Source organism: Mastomys coucha, unplaced genomic scaffold (assembly GCF_008632895.1).
Source record: "Mastomys coucha isolate ucsf_1 unplaced genomic scaffold, UCSF_Mcou_1 pScaffold21, whole genome shotgun sequence".
NCBI lineage: Eukaryota > Metazoa > Chordata > Mammalia > Rodentia > Muridae > Mastomys > Mastomys coucha.
In genome coordinates, this window is record NW_022196904.1 from 40,762,133 (window position 1) to 40,780,354 (window position 18,222).

The 18,222-nt window shown below is 44.7% G+C and overlaps 2 protein-coding genes across 6 annotated transcripts in view; both read left to right on the plus strand.

The window, feature by feature from the left end:
* Htatip2 (HIV-1 Tat interactive protein 2) overlaps positions 1–3,986 on the plus strand; it is a 15,606-nt gene extending 11,620 nt beyond the window's left edge. For all 5 annotated transcript variants that reach the window (XM_031386778.1, XM_031386776.1, XM_031386774.1 and 2 more), the window contains 3 exons: positions 922–1,059; positions 2,566–2,627; positions 3,285–3,986. In XM_031386778.1, the coding sequence (XP_031242638.1) occupies positions 922–1,059; positions 2,566–2,627; positions 3,285–3,510 (426 nt within the window). In that variant the 3' untranslated portion in view covers positions 3,511–3,986. The remainder of the gene's footprint in view (positions 1–921; positions 1,060–2,565; positions 2,628–3,284) is intronic.
* A 4,194-nt stretch (positions 3,987–8,180) lies between these two features.
* The window catches only part of Prmt3 (protein arginine methyltransferase 3), an 87,745-nt gene continuing 77,703 nt past the window's right edge, over positions 8,181–18,222 (plus strand). Inside the window, exons 1-7 of the mRNA XM_031386779.1 lie at positions 8,181–8,323; positions 8,397–8,529; positions 10,082–10,164; positions 11,077–11,126; positions 11,879–11,981; positions 16,239–16,398; positions 17,421–17,562. Coding sequence (XP_031242639.1) covers positions 8,299–8,323; positions 8,397–8,529; positions 10,082–10,164; positions 11,077–11,126; positions 11,879–11,981; positions 16,239–16,398; positions 17,421–17,562 — 696 coding nt within the window. The 5' untranslated portion in view covers positions 8,181–8,298. The remainder of the gene's footprint in view (positions 8,324–8,396; positions 8,530–10,081; positions 10,165–11,076; positions 11,127–11,878; positions 11,982–16,238; positions 16,399–17,420; positions 17,563–18,222) is intronic.

The following is an 18,222-nucleotide window of genomic DNA, read 5'->3' on the forward strand; positions in this document are numbered from 1 at the left end:
TGTGTGTGTGCGCGTGTGTGTGTGTGTGTGTGTGTGTGTGTGTGCGCGCGTGTGTATGTGTGTGTGTGTGTTTTAGTGAGCAAGCCAAGCACATTTAATGGAGGCCTGAGGACAGTTCTGCAGAGTTGGTTCTCTGCTTCCATCTTTACACAGGTTTGAAGATTGAACAAAGATTGATTCATGGTGGCAATTGATTCATCTTTACCCACTAAGTCATTTTGGTAGGTCCCTTTCTAACATTTTTTGATTATATGCTTGCCACTTTTTAAAAAGTTGAAAATGCATTGCCATATAAAATCCAAAGTATTTTGTAAAGGCTCCACATAAACTAGGTATCAAATTCCCCATTCTCATGGTGACTGAGTGTTCCTATGTGGGACTTTGGAGAACCCAGCATGGTGGAGCTGATGAAAAAAAAAAGAAAAAAAGAAAAAGAAAAAAGCAAAGTTGTAAAATTGTTAAAAGAAATGGGCTGAGGCTGTAGCTCCACAGTAAAGGGTTTGCTTGTGGTAGATGAAGCCCTGAGTTCAATGATGAGCAGCAATTATCCAATCAATAGATGAATGATATATGAATAATGGTGAAAGAGGAGGAGCACTGAGTGTGACCGAGAGCAGGCTTGCCATTGAGAAAGTGCTGTCTCCTCGGCTCAGTGGGGTCACTTGCTGTCTGGGTTTCACTGCTATCCGAGTGGTGTATCTGTTCATCTTTGCTGCTGAAGCTGTGTGTCCATCTGGAGAATCACAGTTGAGCCTTTCCCAGAGTATAAGTCTGACTTTCGACTATGGCTTAAGTGCATGTCATTTAGAACCCCATTTCCCCCAGGCCTCCCAGCCTGCCACTCATCCCTGGGGAAGGGGAAATCATCTTTTAACATAAGTGTGTAACATTAGGAAATAACTCATGTCCTTTTGCCCCCAGGAAGGATTCGTTCGTGTTGACCGAGATTACGTGCTCAAGTCTGCAGAGCTGGCCAAAGCAGGAGGGTGCAAACATTTCAACTTGCTGTCCTCCAAGGGAGCCGATAAATCCAGCAGTTTCTTATACTTACAAGTAAAGGTTTGTGAGTGTTCTGTTTTCCTTAGTCATAGGGAAACGGACAATACTAAGTAACTAGTATAACCTTTTAAAAAATATTAAACACATTATATTGTGTATTTTTCAAAGCTATGGGGACTATTTTGGGAGGAACATACTTAGAAGGCAGGTATGCTTTAAAAGATCACTTCTGATGTGTTCTCCATGGATTATTCAGTAAAGTAGGTGGGGCAGAAGGAACCCTGGCCTTGGATGAGTGGCCTCTCAGCTATGGAGACTTCCCCTCCATTTTTCTTGTGGCCAAGAGGACAGAGTAGTTATGCCTTTTGCCAGTACAATATCTGATTATTTCTGATACTAGAAGGTTCCATTGCCTAATGTTGAGTTGCTGCTGCAGGAGGGCAGACCTGGTTTTGTGTCTCTGGATGTGGTCATCTGCCTTCAAAACCAGAGCAGTGCTTATACCTCCAGCAGAAGGGGCTTTCATCTTGTCACTCAGGTTAAGGACACTTGTTTAAAAGTCCTCCTCTGGATGTGGAGTGGGATGCTTTATAAACGCCCCATCAGTTCCACACTGTAGTTATAAACATCACTCAAGGATCCTCATTGCCTTAACTACATTTTTTTTCCAGGTGTGACACCTTGAATTCTCGGCTCCCTATTTTATTGGTTCCTATGTCTACTCCCTTGGTCTCTTTACTGAGTAGACCTTGAAGAACACGTCCCATTATAGCTCCCCTGGTGTGAAAAGTTGTAGCCTTCTAATTGAAAGCATCTTCTATTTATAATTTTACTTGTTTCTGAGATCTGAGTGGAGGTTGCAAATGCTCAGAAGTGATTGACACAGAGGGTCATCTATGATCCACTGGGTGGAGGCTCATCTCCTGACCATGTTTTTCTGACCCATTGCAACCTGCCTGTACACTAAAAAGGTGACTGTGGGCCTGGAAATCTGAGGGGGAACTGAAAGGGGTTCCATTGATGCTTCATTTACCCTCTCTGGATCTGTTTTGACATTGCTAAGTGAGGGGAAGTGCCCCTGGAGCATGGCTGACCTATCAGGGGCCATACCCTTAACTCATTGTTCCTCCCCTAGAAGTCCTCAGCTGTCCATAGCCACCTCCAGGCTAGAAGGTTGCCTGGCTTGATCTTGTGCAGGCAACTAGAGCTGCTGAGCGCTGTCCTGTCCAAAAGACACTGTTGTTCAGGTCCACCCTAACCTCTGTCTCTTACAGTCTTTCTGCCTCTCTTCGCCTGCAATGAGCACTGAGCCTTGGGGGCTTGGGGGTGATGTCAATGTCCCGTTTGTGGTTGAGCATTCCACTGACAGTTATTCTTTGCACTTTGACCAATAGCAGATCACTGTCATTGTGGCAGCATTAAATGGCCTCTGCTGTGGAAGCAGATTATCTTCAAGCCCCAGTGACTCCCTATCAGGCTTAATCTGAGTGCATTGGTCTCAGTTAAACACTTATTTTATTTTTATTTTATTTTATTTTTTATTTTTTTTCTTTTGGATCTTAACAGGGAGAAGTGGAAGCCAAGGTTGAAGAATTAAAGTTTGATCGGCTTTCAGTGTTTCGGCCAGGGTAAGTTTTATGCTGCCAGAAGTAAGCAGAGAGGCTGACAGCTAAGAACATCTTGTTCATCCATTTGTGAACAAGGTCAGCTAGTGGTGAATTGCTTCTCTGAAGGACCCAGCCTTCAGCTTTGAAAAAAGAGTAGCTTGGGGCTGCTTTAGAATGAATCATCTGGAACTTCCTGGAAGAAGTTGCTATATAATTTTTTTTCTTTACATGAATAAATTTTATTTACTTAATTTTTTTTTACTTTTTAACCTCCTTTATGTACCAAATCAAACTTTACAACCACCACATGAGCCAAGTGATTTTCTTGAAGTCTAGAGGTTGGAAGTCTGAGATAGAGGTGTCACTGGGGTTGGTGTCTGCTGAGGTGCCCCTCCTCCTCGTAGACACTGTCACCCACTTAATCAATGTGGCCTCACATGGCCCTGCTTATGCATGAACAGAAAGATATCTGGTGTCCTTCTTTCTTGGGAGGACAGTAGCCCCATCCCATCCTCAATATCCCTTAACTCTAATTACCTACATAAGGGCCATCTCCAAATACAGGTGCCTTGGGGGTTGGGCTTCAGTTGACAGGTTTCGGGAACAGGGCTCAATCTGAAGTATCCCACAAGGTCCAAATGCACATACCATCTCTTCTTCTACCTTTCTGTCTCCTAGAGTCCTACTGTGTGACAGACAGGAGTCTCGCCCAGGCGAATGGCTGGCTAGGAAATTCTTCAGCTCTCTGCCAGACTCTTGGGCCAGTGGGTACGCTGTGCCTGTGGTGACGGTGGTTAGAGCGATGTTGAACAACCTGGTGCATCCCAGCAGTGGACAAATGGAACTTCTGGAAAATAAGGCTATCCTCCACCTGGGGAAAGACAGTGATGTGCCCAAACTGTGACCATGCTGGAGGACATTGGTGAAAACCTCAGTGCCTGTCACCAAATCAGTCATTTTGGGCTCTATAAAAAGTCTCTTTGTGGTCCTTTGTGGTGTCCCTCTCCTCAGCCATGCAGCTCCGTCAGAAACTCTGCAACAGTTGTTGAGAGCCCCGTTGTTCATGTAAGTCATCCAGGAAGCTTTTGAAGAACAGGTTTATATCACAAATCTATACTTTGTTGGTTGCAAACAGGCTGGAGGTCCTGGTGCCTTCGGCTTCAGCTTTGAAGCACACCTTCAGAGCCACCTGAGCACAGGGGCCCTGGCACTCCAGGCAGGTGAGTGACGTTGAAGCTTGTTGGCAGTCTAGTCTCCTAGCAGTACGGTGCTGACAGGCTGCATGTAGCCGTGTGAACACTGTGCCTTGATTCTGTGTCAGCACAGAAGCTATAAGACAAGCTTCTGTAATTCACTGAGGAATAAAAATATATGGAGAAACCCTGTGTGCTGTTTCAGTTGCTGAAAATTGTGGAGGTATTAGGGGGATGGAAGAGTGAAAGCCCCTGGGGATGACATCACAGCTCCTAACATTGCAGGTGTGTGTACAGTTTCAGGTTGTATGTTCTTAGCACTCTAATAATTTGCCAGCAATCCTGTAAAGCCATACTGTTACCCTCATATCTTTAGTTTTTTCATTTAAACTTCTTTTAAATTTCTGTTCTTATCCTTATATTACGGATGGGGAGTCCGAGGCACACTACTGTTAAGTGCCTTGCTCAAGGCTCTACAGCTGAAAAGCTAAATATAGAAAGTGACAGAGTCGAGATGAACCCCAGTCAGCCTGATCCTGACTAGTATTTAGTGCGTGTGTGTGCGTGTGTGTGCGCGCGTGCTTGCGTGTTCCCTCAAAGACCAGAAGAGGGCATTGGATCCCCTGGACCTGGAATTACAGATCTACTTATGTGTGTACTAGGAACACCTTCAGGTCTTCTGGAAGAGCAGCAAATGTTCTTGACCACTGAGTCATCTACTCAGCTCCCTACAGCTGGCTTCTTTAGCCACTCTGTTAAAGTACCCCATGTCTGTCTATTTCTAGAGGTTTCCAGTTAACTTAGTATATTGTGTTATGCATAAAACTTAAATTCTTGTGTTTCTCTCTTGGTCCAGGCTCCTTACAATTGCAAACAGTGGTTTATCTAAAATTCTTGGACACTAAACTGTGAAAGGGTGGGTGTGCTTTTCTATTCTTTTTTTTTGGGAAAGGATCTTGGGTAGTCCAGGCTGGTCTCAAATTCAATAAACAGTCCAAGATGACCTTGAACTTATGATTCTTCTTCTTCTACCTCCCAAGTGTTGGGATTTTAGATTTGCCCCATCATGCCTGCTTTCTGTAGTGCTGGGACTGAACCCAAGGCTTTATGCATGTTAAGTAAGAAGTGTACCAGTGGAGCTATGTTACCAGCCTGAGATGATACACGATAAACAGGCAGGAAAGGAAAACAGAGAGGGCTGGGTCAGTGCCCAGAGGAGCACATTGTCCCAGTTACATCATGGGACAGATGCAGCTTCTGTACTGGGGGGAACCAAGTCACTTGACTTCAATGACTGTCTATTGTCCCAATTACATTTCAACTTCTGGTGGACACTGCTGAGTGAATGCCATTCCATGTAGTATGGGTTTATGTTCTTGGAAGACAATAGACATTGTCAATGTTAAGTCTTCTAGAGTAGACTGGGATCTTGGCATGTGAGCTTCAAGGAGACAGAGCTGGATGCATGCCTATAATCCTAGCACTAGAGTGGCTGAGGCAGGAGGATCAAGGTCTTCCTGGACTACATAGTTATACCCCATCTCAAAAATAAGTTTTCTTCCTGCTGGTGGGGTTCCCTCGTGGCTGGGATTGGAGGAGCCTTGATGTCTTCCCATCATACCAGTCTTGGGCTTTGAGAAGTAAAGCAACCTTTGGGGATACCATAAGTTCACACTGAGCTTTGTGGGCTCTGAAGGCAGCTAGACTCAGTTGCCAGTTTTAAATTACTCTCTACTCTCTGCACATCAAACATTCAGGAGAAAGTAAGTCCACAGTCAGATCTCAATAACAGAGTAGAGTGATGTTGAAAGGATCTATCTTCGTATTTAGGAGAGAAAAAGAGCCTACACCCCAGCCCTGCACTGTAGCGAGATGTCAGCCTCACAAAAGGTTCTGGCCCACACACCCTCCCGACTGGCATTACTGTCACCACCAACATTTGGGCACCACTATGATTCAGCAGGCTCCTTCAACAGAGAAAAATGTGGCTTGCTAGAGAGAGAAGCTTATGCAAAGAGAGTTGGATGGACCCAGATAAAGAAAGGCTGTACATTTATTCATTTATTTATTCAGCAGGTGCTTGTCAAGATGGTGCTAAGTCAGTGAGCAGTCTGCTAGCTGAGGGGGTCAGCAGATTTCTGGCAGTGTCCTAGGATGTCAGAGAGCTTCAGAAGGTGACATGTGATGGCTTCTGTTCTCTTCTGTGAGCTGGACTGTGGAATGTGGTATTTGGGAAAGGAGAAAAAGAGGAGAGGAAGAGGAAGGAGAAGAGATGGAGAAGATAATAGACCGTAGCAGCAAGGAAGACATGGTGTGTTCCTGGAGTAACACAACCTGTTTTTAGAAATGGCTGATGTAAGAGGGGTGTCTTAGTTAGGATTTTATTGTTGTGAAGAGACACTATGACCAAGACAATTTTTATAAAGGAAAACATGTAATTGGGGCTGGCTTACCACTAGTGTCAGAGTTTTAATTATTATCATGGTGGAAAGCATGGCATTGTGTGGGCAGACATGGTCCTGGAGAAGCTGAGAGTTCTACATCTTGATTCCACACTGCATGGAGTTTGAGCATAGGAGACCTCATAGCCTGCTCCCACAATGACACACTTCCTCTAACAAGGCCATGCCTACCCCAATAAGGCCATATCTCTTAATAGTGCCACTCTCCATGGGCCAAGCATTCAAATACATGATTCTGTGGGGACCATACTTATTCAAACCTTCACAAGGGGTAGGAAGGCTATGAGAGGTCAGGAGGACTGGACGGAAACTGTCTTTTGGACATCTCACTCGTAAAGCTAGCAGCTGTGGTTGCCTGCAGAGGTAAGCCAGTCAGCATTCTAACATGGAGTGGCTGGGGCTTCTTGAGTACCCACTCCTGAGGAGCTATGGACAGTGGATGTTTCTCAGAGAGGGAGTTTTCTTTAAGGCTGTGACCTCTGGTAGGTTGACCACACTTCCATGGTTGTTCCCACACCCAGAGTATATGGACTCCGGAAACTGAAATCCACGTTTTTTTTTTTTTTTTTTTTTTAAGGATACAAAGATGAGGGGTGGGGACATGGGAGTGAATGGATCTGAGAGGAATTAAGGGGAGGGGTGAGAGGAATATGATCAAAATACACTATGAAATTCTCAAAAATATTTTAAAAAATGGTGATGTGAGCAAAATCCTGTTGGGAGAGGTGCTAACATTTTGTCTAAGTTCTGCCCCACAGTTACCTGGCAATGGCCAGGTATGCCTGACTCACTATAAAAGGGGCTGCTTGCCCCCTCTGAGTCCTCTTGCTCTTGCCTTCCGGCTCCTGCCCTGTCCTCTTGCCTTTTCCCACCTTCTCTCCCCATTCCCTCCCCCCCCATGTGCTCATGACCAGCCTCTACTCCTCTATTCTCTCTCTCTCTCTCTCTCTCTCTCTCTCTCTCTCTCTCTGCCTTTTTCTGTTTCTACTATCCTCTTAACTCCCCTCTCCATGCAATGAATAAACTATTCTATACTGTACCGTGCCCTCAGTGGGGAGGGATGCCTCAGCGTGGGCCTGCAGAGGCACCCCATTTCCCCCATACCTGACTACACATCCACCAAAACATATCCCTTTCCCTTTATCTTTTTATAAAACACAACAGAGGGGAAGAGGAACTGCCCACCAAAGACCTTCAATGATCAGCAGTACACTGGCTTGAGGATGTGCATGGTGGGGAGTTGAGCTGAGCTGTCAGACATTATGCAGGCCCTAGCTGGCCATGCCCTCCAACATACCCTGTGCAGAGTCCAGCCTTAGCCACAGCCTGGAAGCATTACCTACCCAGAATTACTGCTGCCCATCTGCCTGAGGGTTAGAAAGGAAGCAGTCTGAGAAGCAGGAACCCTGGTATCCTCCCTAACTCACGGGCAGGGCAGAGAGCATCATTTGCTGGAACATATTACACAGTTCCCTTGTTTCCATTGTATGGGCTCAAGTTAATGCCTAAACTTTTCATACAGATGAAATCATGTCTTACCACAGCCCCCAGGCTACTGCAGTCATGAACGTGTTTTACCAGTCAGGAAATGGAGAGAAGGCAGGTTACCTGCTCATGATCTTAGAATTCTAGCTATTCAGAGATAGGGTTCAAACTCAGGGGTGTTTGTAACGCCCATGGTTCTCACTTTACCACTATAGTACCACTAGTAGGGGTGTGGGGCTTGAGTGTACAACCACATACATCAGTATACAGGTTTCTTGCCTTCCCTGAGCCTCCGAGCCTGGCCTGGCTTTGTCATCTCTGCCGCCAGAGGGCGCTGCGATAAGTCGCGCTCAACCTTGTAAGCGCTGGCTGCCTTGGTTGCGCAAGCGTCCAAGCCGGGGAGCGGTGCCCCTCCCCCTACGCCCACGTGACCCGGAAGCGCTCTCGGGCCGGTTCACGATCCGCGTGTGGGTTGACTAGGGCCTACCGCGCGCCCGCGCTCGCTCCCAGCTCCGGTGTCGCGCTGTGCGGCCGCGCGCTTTGTCGGCGGCCATGTGTTCGCTGGCGGCGGGGAACGGTGGGTCCCTCGCGTGGGCGGCGGGGCAGGGGTGGGTGGGCGCGGGTCTCGGTGCTGACAGTGTGCTCTGCAGGCCAAGGCGCCGAGCTGGGGCCGGAGCCCCTGGAGCTGTCGGACAGCGGAGACGACGCGGGCTGGGAGGAGGAGGACGCGGACGCTGAGCCCGCGCACGGCCGGCAGCACACACCCTGCCTGTTCTGTGACAGGTTCGTGCCGGTGTGGGAAGCGCGCCGCAGTGCGAGCGAGCACGTGGCGGACCTGAGGCTCTGGTCCGCGCAGGATGGTTGATTGACAAGGGGCTGCTCACGTGGTCCGGGGGGCGGAGCCGGGAACCGCTGTGGGTTTGCCTCTGCAGCCCAGTCAACCCCACCCCTCACACTTCTTCCCCCACCCCCCGCCAGATACAAAGCCAGGCCTGGCCGTACCATCACTCTGCAGGCTGAGACAGGAGAATGGTCACGAATCCCAGGCCAACCAGCTAGAGTCACCAAGCTAGACCCTCTCGAAAATACACACAAAAAAAAATCTGAACTCCACACCTTAGTCCTAAATTAGGAATGGAGTCCTTTGATTCCATGAAGACACTGAATGGTTTTTATTCTGTTCCTTGGATACCAAGCTTTGAAAGCGCACAGACTGGAAGCACGTTTCCATTTTTACCATTCTATAATATGACCAGTAATGTTCTCTTCTCATGTAAGGTACAATTGAGCCATTTAAACAGAACTAGCTCACTTCCATGATTGAGGGAGGAATTGATGTCCTTTGTACTTAGGGGAAATGGAAGCTGCGGTTTATATTCCTAGGACACACCTTTTCACTTAAAATCCTACCTCTTAGATTGAAGTGACTTTGTTGAAAAGGGGGTGATTGATGTTGACCAGCACTGCTGAGCCCCCACCCCCTGTGTCGTGTATGATGCTGACTGGTGGCATATTAGCGTTCCTAGGTGGCACCTCATTGGAGAGGAGGAATGACTGCACACTCATTTATTGAGCATCTGTGGTGTACTGTCCAGTGATAGGCTCTGAGGATGATCCAGACGACCTATCTTGGCAAACATTTGTTGAGAGTTGTTGTGTGGTAGGCATACAGAAGAAAAGTGCAGAGTGTCTGCTTCGTTCTTGTCCTTCAGTGTTGGAGGTTATATATAAAAGAAGTGTTATTCTTCGCATTGTAATGCAGGTGCTGTGGGACAACCAAGGTCACTTGAAATCTGGCATTTTGGGAATGTGCCAACTGTATAATTGTGTGCTTCGTGTCTAAAAACACTATGCTAAGTTCAGAGGAAGGGGAAAGAGGCTCTCTCAAGTAGGGAACTTTTGTGACTTGAGAGAAAGAAAATATATCAGAGAGAGCTTTGTTACCCAGAAACCTCTGGGTAAATTTGAGGTGTTAAGTGTTGTTTTAAAAACCAGCTGTGGTGTAATGCAGGAGGGAGCACCTCAGTGGGCTCATGCTGATGCCGCCCTCCAGGAATCAGCTTAGGGGACCTGGGAAAGTGGGTAGAGTCAGAGAAAGGGGGGACAGAGAAGGACAGAAAGAGAGAGGAAGAGGGGAAACGGCCAGCCAGGGACACAAGGGAAGAGAGAGAAAGGAAGAGAGTAAATGGAGGGGGGGGAGGTGGGGAAAGGAACACAAGAGAGGAGAGGGGTGGAGGAGGCTGTTGCTCGGTAACTGTTGGGAGGAGCCAGTATTTTGTAATTCAGTATTTTGACCTCTGAGAATGTCCCAGGACACTCTTGCTTGTCTCTTCAGGTTGTTCGCCTCTGCTGAGGAAACGTTTTCACACTGTAAGTTGGAGCACCAATTTAATATTGATAGTATGGTCCATAAACATGGTGAGTATCTCTTACAATAAAGACAAGTTTGCTTGTGAAGTTTAGATTCAAATTTTATAATTTTCCAGACCCTTTATTTTCTTTGTATGTATTTCCCCCAGATGATGTCAGGTGTCTTCCTCGGTTGTGCTCTACTTCACATACCGAGGCAGGGCCTCTCATGTGAACCTGGAACTTGCTGACTCAGCTGCTCTAGCTAGCCAGCTTTCTTGAATGATCCCTGGCTTTTGCCTCCCAAGCATTAACTTTACAAAAGGCTACCATCTCTGCCTGGTGTTTTCTGTGGTGCTGAGAATCCTCATGCCTGTTGTGTAAGCCTCTTACCCATTTTGCCACACGCCTGACAACCTGAGTTTGCTTCCCAGAACTCACACAGATGTGGAAGAAGACAGCCAGTATACAGAGCTATTCTTTGACGTCCACTTGTGCACTGCAGCACACCCTAGATACACACATCACACTCTTTCTTCCCCACATATTGTACTCCCATGTGCATGATAATAATAAATACATTTTTTTTTTTTTTTTTTTTTTTTTTTTTTTTTTTGGTTTTTTTTTTTCCGAGACAGGGTTTCTCTATGTAGTCCTGGCTGGCCCAGAACTCAGTCTGTAGACCAGGCTGGCCTCGAACTCAGAAATCCGCCTGCCTCTGCCTCCCAAGCGAGTGCTCCACCACCACCTGGCATGAATAAAAATTTTTAATGAAATGCAAAAAAGCACTTTAAATCTGTTGCCTGTGGTTAATTCTCAGATTAAATATTTAAAAGTATCAAAATTGCAGTTTCTAATTCTTAATGCACAATTCCAAATAAGTGATATTTTAGAGGTCAGAAATATCTCATTGGAAGAACATTTACAGATCAGTTAAATGCATTGTATTAAAATCAGTGAATTATCTTTTCTCCCATTTAGGACTTGAATTTTATGGATACATTAAACTAATAAATTTTATTAGACTTAAGGTAAGTTGAAAACCTCGTAATTTTATTTAGAAATTTTTGGGGTTCATAGAGACTGTCACTGTGCTGGTTATTTAATACATTTTAAGCTTTTTTTTTCAAATTTGGTATTTTTCATATTGTGGGAATTGTGGGCATGAGGAAAGAGTGCTCTATGAAGCTCCAGGTGGAAGTGTCCTCTCTGCTTACTCCTGTCATGTAGATTGATCAGTACTGTTAGAAAGCAATATTAGATAAAAGGAAAACTGTCAGTAAAATCAAATAATTTCTAGTGTGATTCAAGAACTTTGAATGTGCTTTTCAAATTGTTCAGTTTATTCTTTTTTAAATCTCTATTTTATTTTATGTATATGAATGTTTTGCCTGCATGCTTGGTGCTTGCAGAAGCCAAAAGAGGATGTCTGGGTCCTCTGGACCTTGAGGTTATAGATGGCTGTGAGCCATAATGTGGGTGCTGGGAATTGAACCCAGCTGTTCTGTAAGGATAGCCAATGCTCTTAACCTCTCAGCCATTTCTCCATCCTGCATTTTTTTTTTCAAATGTTTTGTTCTTTGTCCTTTTGAAATGAATGTTTGAGCTGGTGTCACTTTCCTGGCATCAGACAGAAGAATGCCCTGTCGTCATCATTTAAAATGACGGGTAAACACAGGCGCACTTGTGCAGACTTGAGTTCTTTTTTGCTTAAGTTTCCCACTCTTTTGGGAGCTTTGTCATTGCAAACAATGAATACGGTGTGCTTTATCTTCATGCCCAGAATCCTACTGTTGAATATATGAATTCCATTTATAACCCTGTGCCTTGGGAAAAAGATGAGTACCTGAAGCCAGTGTTGGAAGATGATCTTTTGCTTCAGTTTGGTAAGATGAACCTTCTCTATCTGCTTTAGCTAGCCTCAGGCCATTTGTTACACCAAATGAAGCAAAGTGTGCTATGAAAATGGACCTTAGTCGTTCCCCTTCACGCAATGATTTTGCTTTCCTTTTTCATGTGGTTGATAAAACAGTAGATGATTCTAAAAGTAACCAGTTTGTAACCTTTAAGTTGGCTGCTGTTCTGGAGGGGTGAGGAAGCATGGCGCCGGTCTGTGTCTTCCTGGCATGTGCGTCCTGGCTTTTCCAGTGTGTCTGCGCTGTGTATGCCCACCCTTTTGTTGCACTTAGAGGATTGACTTTTGCAGCACCACAGTGCTCGCGTTCAAGGAGACTGTATTCATATATACTTTCCTACAGCATCTTGTTAATGTCTGTTGTTAATTGTTAGTCTTTTTCTATGTTCAGCTTATTGATTGCACTTTATGATGGATATTGGTTAAACTTTATGATGGAAAACATGGTTCATAGTGGGTTCAGTTTTAGGCATGTACTGTAGATCCATCCTCCATGGATAAGGGCTTCATCTCTAAAGACCTCAGCAGGCTGTCAGTTTTCACACAGAGATAAATCACAGGTCTGGGTATTAGCTGAGCTGAGGAGAGCTTGCCTGCTGTAAACTAATTCTAGGTTTGACCCTGAAGTACTCTCAGCCTCAGCAAAACTGCATTCTTGATGTCCATCATCAGGTTACAGATTGACCCTCTGATTCCAAACAATGTACACAGAGTAATTTATTATACCATTGTAACTTACTGTAAAATATGGAAAGAAGCTAAACACCCTCTCAGAAGAGAGTGGTTGGGTAAATTGTGGGCTTCCATACGTGGAACAGTATGCTCCTCTAAAGAGAACAGGCATCTCTGTGACCTCTGTGGAATGATTGTCAGAACTCAGTGCTTTGTGCAGTAAGATCACACTTCCAGGGGCTGCTACTGCTTCTCTCTCCCTTTCAGTTTATAAGATTAACATCACTGAGTAGTGATACAGATTAATGCTAGATTATGACTAATTTTTATTGTACAGAAGTAAAACCAAGCTTGCCAAATAACTTGAATTTGGAAACAAAGTATAAAGTAAGGATTTGCATTAGTTTTGTGGTTGCTGTGACCAGACACCCAAAATATGCAAATGAAGAGAGGAAAGACTTATTCTATTCTGGCTGACCATTTGAGAGGATCATTTCCATACTGGCAGGGAAGCATTGCATAAATGTCTGGTTACATTGTGTCTACATCAGAAAGTCTAGAGTAGATAGGAGGTGGTGCTTAGGGTAAGGTTGGAGAGGTGGCACAGAGGTTAAAAACACACACTGCCAGTTCTGTACTCTGCATCTAGATTGTGACTCTGGTTCTAAGGGCTATGATGTCTTTTCTGGCCTCTCTATATATGGTATACATACAGACTACCTGACACATATACATAAATACAAATAAAACTTAAAAGCTTGTTTTCATCTCCCACTTCCTGTAGTGGGTTCTACTATAAAGGTTCTACAGCTTTCTAAACAGTGCACCAGCCGGGAACTGAGTATTCAGACACATGAGATGACTCTGTTCTCTGGATGTGAATTGAGGTCAGTAACTCTGCAGTGTGTATTGAGTTCAGCTTGGGCTTTAGTCTTCCAGAGGAGCAGTGTATATGGGTTAGCTTAGCTATTGTGTCCCAGCTCTGAAGAGTATCTCCATAAATATCACTACAGAACCTGAGTGGGGGTGGATACTGTCCCCGGTGCTGCCCAGAGGAGGAAACTGTCAGCAGGGTTTGTTGCTTTAGGTAGTCTTAAAGCTAATGAAATCTCTTGCTGATTCTGGTATATCTTAAGACTCACTGGTTCTATCTCTGTTTGCAGTTATTTCTACAGTAGAATTTAATGAGGAAATTTTAAAAATCGAGATTTTTTTTTAACCTAAGATTTTGGCTGTGTCATAGAATCAGTAATAAGATATTTGTGTCTTGCCTAGGATGGGAAGGCATTGGCTATATAGACGTCCTTCTTTGTGCTTTCTCCTTAAGGAATGACTTGTCTTCCTTATTTGATGAAGGTGTGATTGAATGTGGCATTCTGGTATGCAGGGTTGGGATCCTGTGAACAAAGATATTTTGAGATGGCTATTACAGTCAAGCAAATTAGCATCCAGCTATTTGCCCACCGTTTTTATATGTGATGAGAACACATCACTCTGCTTGGCTGTGTTGGCACATTTCACATACACACCAAGGCATTACCTGTAGTCACATGGTTGGTGAGATGTTCTGAATGTACTGGTCTGAAGTGAAAGCTTACAGCTGTAGCCTGTGGCAGCACAATTCTCTCTGTCTCTGTCAGGTGTTTTTGTTGTTTGCTTGTTTTTTGTTTTTCCCACAGCATTTTTATTGATTCTCTGGGAGTTTCACATCATGTATCACATCTCTTCCCCATCCTTCCATGTTGGTCCCACACTTGTGATCTCTCCCTCAAAAAGAAGTAAAAAATAAAAATAAGAAACAACAACAACAACCAAACCCAAGTCCACTTTGTGTTATCTATATACTCATGGTCAAACTCTCTGTACCCTGATCCTTAAATTGAACTGAGCCGTTCCCCTCCCACCTCCACCAGAAGCCTTCTGTTGTGGAAAGCATCCCTATCACCTTTTTACGAGTTCTCAGGCTGGAGAGATGGCTCAGTGGTTAAGAGCACTGTCTGCTCTTCAGAGGTCCTGAGTTCAATTCCCAGCAACCATGTGGTGACTCACAACCATCTGTAATGGGATCCAATGTCCTCTTCTGGTGTGTCTGAAGAGTACTTACATACATAAATAAATAAATCTTTGGCTGGGCAGTGGTGGCACACGCCTTTAATCCCAGCACATGGGAGGCAGAGGCAGGCAGATTTCTGAGTTTGAGGCCAGCCTGGTCTAGGACTGAGTTCCAGGACAGCGAGGGCTATGCACAGAAACCCTGTCTGAAAAACAAAAACAAAAAAGTGTTCCCTTCAGTGGCTTCCTTTTTTTTTTTTCCTTGCCTGTTACTTTTTTTTTTTTACATGGCTAGCTTGGTGGCAGGGGATGTTGGGGGCAGGCAGTGGTTGTCACAGAAGCCTTCCATGTCCCTCACTCTCAACTGTGTGTTTGCAGTCATCAATATCACAGCAAAAGTACACAAAGTAGCCTCGTGCTCTTCAGTCAGTGAGAGAACGGATCATGGGTCTCCGCACGATTACTGGAGATAGCACAGACCATGAACACTCTCCACCACTCCCCTCCGGTAGGACCATGGTCCCAGCCAAGGCCCTTGAAGGCTTCCTGAGCTCTGGACATCACCATTGAATCAGGTAGCAGCTCAGGCCATTCAGATTAGTATGGCCCCCAGTGGCAGCATGGCCTACTGATGACATCAACATGGCTTCAGGCTGCCTTACAGACTCAGGACATCTGCATGGCCTTTGGTACTAACTTGGACCATGGACATCAACACAGTCCCCAGCTGCAGTAGGACTTCAGACCCAGGCGTGGCCCCTTTTGGTAGCAAGGAACTGGATATTACCCTGGCCTTGGGTGGCAGTGCAGGCTACTCAGTATGCCCCCAGTGGCATCATGGCCTATGGACAATTTATCTTCAGACTGCAGCACAGACTGTAGACCCCGTATGGCCCTTGGTGGTAATATGCACTCCACACATCATCATGGCTCCCAGCAGGACACAGCTGTGGGGTCTTAAGCCTGGCTGGTTCACCCTGCTGCTGGCTCTTCTGCCACAGGCCCACCTCCTGTAAGATGTTTTAAATGCACATCTAAGTGATATTTTTGCTTTTGCCCCCCATACTGCCCTTCATGCTCATTCTTAATATATCCAGCAACATAACCCGTGTCACCATGTTACTTTGAATTGGTCATTTAGCTTTTTTGAAATTTACTTTTCCTGTGTCTGAAATAGGAATAACTAATAGCACCGCAGGTTGTTTTGAGCGTGAGATGTGATGTACTATGTGCATACTTGAAAGCTTATGGTAAACAGTGAAGTTCCTTCTTGTTTGGTTCAGTATATGCGTGCATGCATATGTTCAGTTTAACTAGGTAATCAAAAGCATACTTCATGAGATCAAATAAATCAAAGGACTTGGATAGCAAGCATGCAAAAAGTGCTTTTAATAATTTTTCTCACTTGACCATAGTAGGCACTTAGGCCTGTTTCTTTCTAACCTGTTTGTCCCTGCTGTGCTGCTGTGAGGTGGCCTGATAATGATGTCCGTTTACCCTTTAGATGTAGAAGATCTTTATGAGCCAGTGTCTACTCCCTTCTCATACCCCAATGGACTCAGCGAAAATACATCTGTTGTTGAAAAATTGAAGCATATGGAGGCACGGGCGCTATCTGCTGAGGCTGCATTGGCTCGGGCACGTGAGGATCTGCAGAAAATGAAGTAAGTACTTGTCCAATCAAACCCAGCTTTAGGTGGCTCATAGGATTGTTACGGGTAAGAACAGCTGGGATGTTAGACACTCAGTGTAGATCCTTACTTTAGGAGTATTAAAGACTTGCAGCATTTCATGGTGTTCTGTAGAATTACATTTTTATGTACTTGTAGAAACTTCATAATTGCTTTGCACATGTGGCTGTTTTCATGTCCTTTCTAAAATATTTCCTGCCTTTCAATCTTCTTGTTTCTAGTTGGTTTCTCCACTTTAATTGTCCTAGTTTTTCAGAAATGGAAGGTTTATTATTTTTTTTTAGATTTTAGAAAAATACAATGTTGAAATATTGTTTTTGAAAAACTCAAAATGTGACAGTAGTGACAGAATTTAACCAAAGAACCAGGGAGAGTTTTGTCCACCCACTGACAGGCATTCTCCTGGAGTCCCTCATTTCCTGGGGAACTTGTTTAGATGTTTGTGTGGAGGTGGCCACAGCCTTCGCATGTGCATCCATAGCATGAGTGCCTCCCAGCTTCTACCTCCTGGATGTGTAAGCTGCTTGACAGGACCTGAGTTTCTGTTTGGTGGCTGGCCAGAATGTCTGGTGCCAGGGAGAGCAGAGTCCATCCAAGTTCCTAGTTCCTAGCTCGGCTTTCTGCCTTTTTGACTTCCTCCCTCTTGTGCACCTTGTAGATCACTAATATTCCACCACCTGGGTGTGAGCACTGGAGTGGATAGGGACTCCTTCCTCCTCGTAAAACCTATTTCAAAAACATTCAAAGTTGAAATGGGTTCCATTGATTTAGAAGCTATAAAAAGGATGTTTAGAACAGTAGGAAAAATACATTTGATAAAGTAGTGTATTGCTTCAGATCCAGCAGGGGGCGCTGTGCGGCGCTTCAGCTAGAGAGAAGGATTTAAGATGCTGGGCACACTGCTCTTCTCCCCCTCCCTTTCCTCACCCTCCAGCCTTGCCTTTTCTCATGGTCCAATAAATCTGTCTCAAGGGTGTATTTCAAATTGATTACAGACAATTTGCTCAGGACTTTGTGATGAACGTAGATGTCAGAACCTGCTCCTCCACGACTACCATTGCAGACCTGCAGGAGGATGAGGATGGTGTCTACTTCAGCTCCTATGGGCATTATGGGATACATGAAGAAATGCTAAAGGTTGGACAGAGCACAGACACATCAAATCTGCCAAAGGGAGAACCCTACAGAATAGGCTTTTTCTTAATAGTCAAGAGGTGTGTGTGTGTGTGTGTGTGTGTGCCGCACTCACTCCCAGGATGAGAAGATTACAGAGGTGTCAAGGCCCTGTAAGTCCTATTTACGTCAGTATTCATCTTCTTATCAACCCACTTTTTCCTTGAAATTGAGCACTGGAAGAAAACAGCTGTTTGATGGCTCCGGTCTTCTGGAACATCTACTATGTTAAGTAGTGATTAAATGACAGGCCTAGTTTCTTTAATGGAAAAGAAACTATTTTGGTTTTTAAAATAGCAATGCTGACTTGGTTTGCACAAGTAATAATCTTATAAAGTTTAATTTAAAACAGTTCTCATAGTATTTGTGTCATGACTTATAACCCACAAAATCACTTATAATATGTTTCCTAATGTGGTCAGACCTGATACTTGAATCTGCTCAGTTTTAATAGTCATAGTGATCATGTCCATATGAGATAGAAGTAGTTTCTAACTTTACCTACTGACTGTACATTTTATCAGATATTACGGATCACAATAGTAAGAGTTTTAATTCAGCAAAACTGACTATACCTGACAAGCGTAAAACAAATGTTGGATTGTAAAATTTATTAAAATTCTT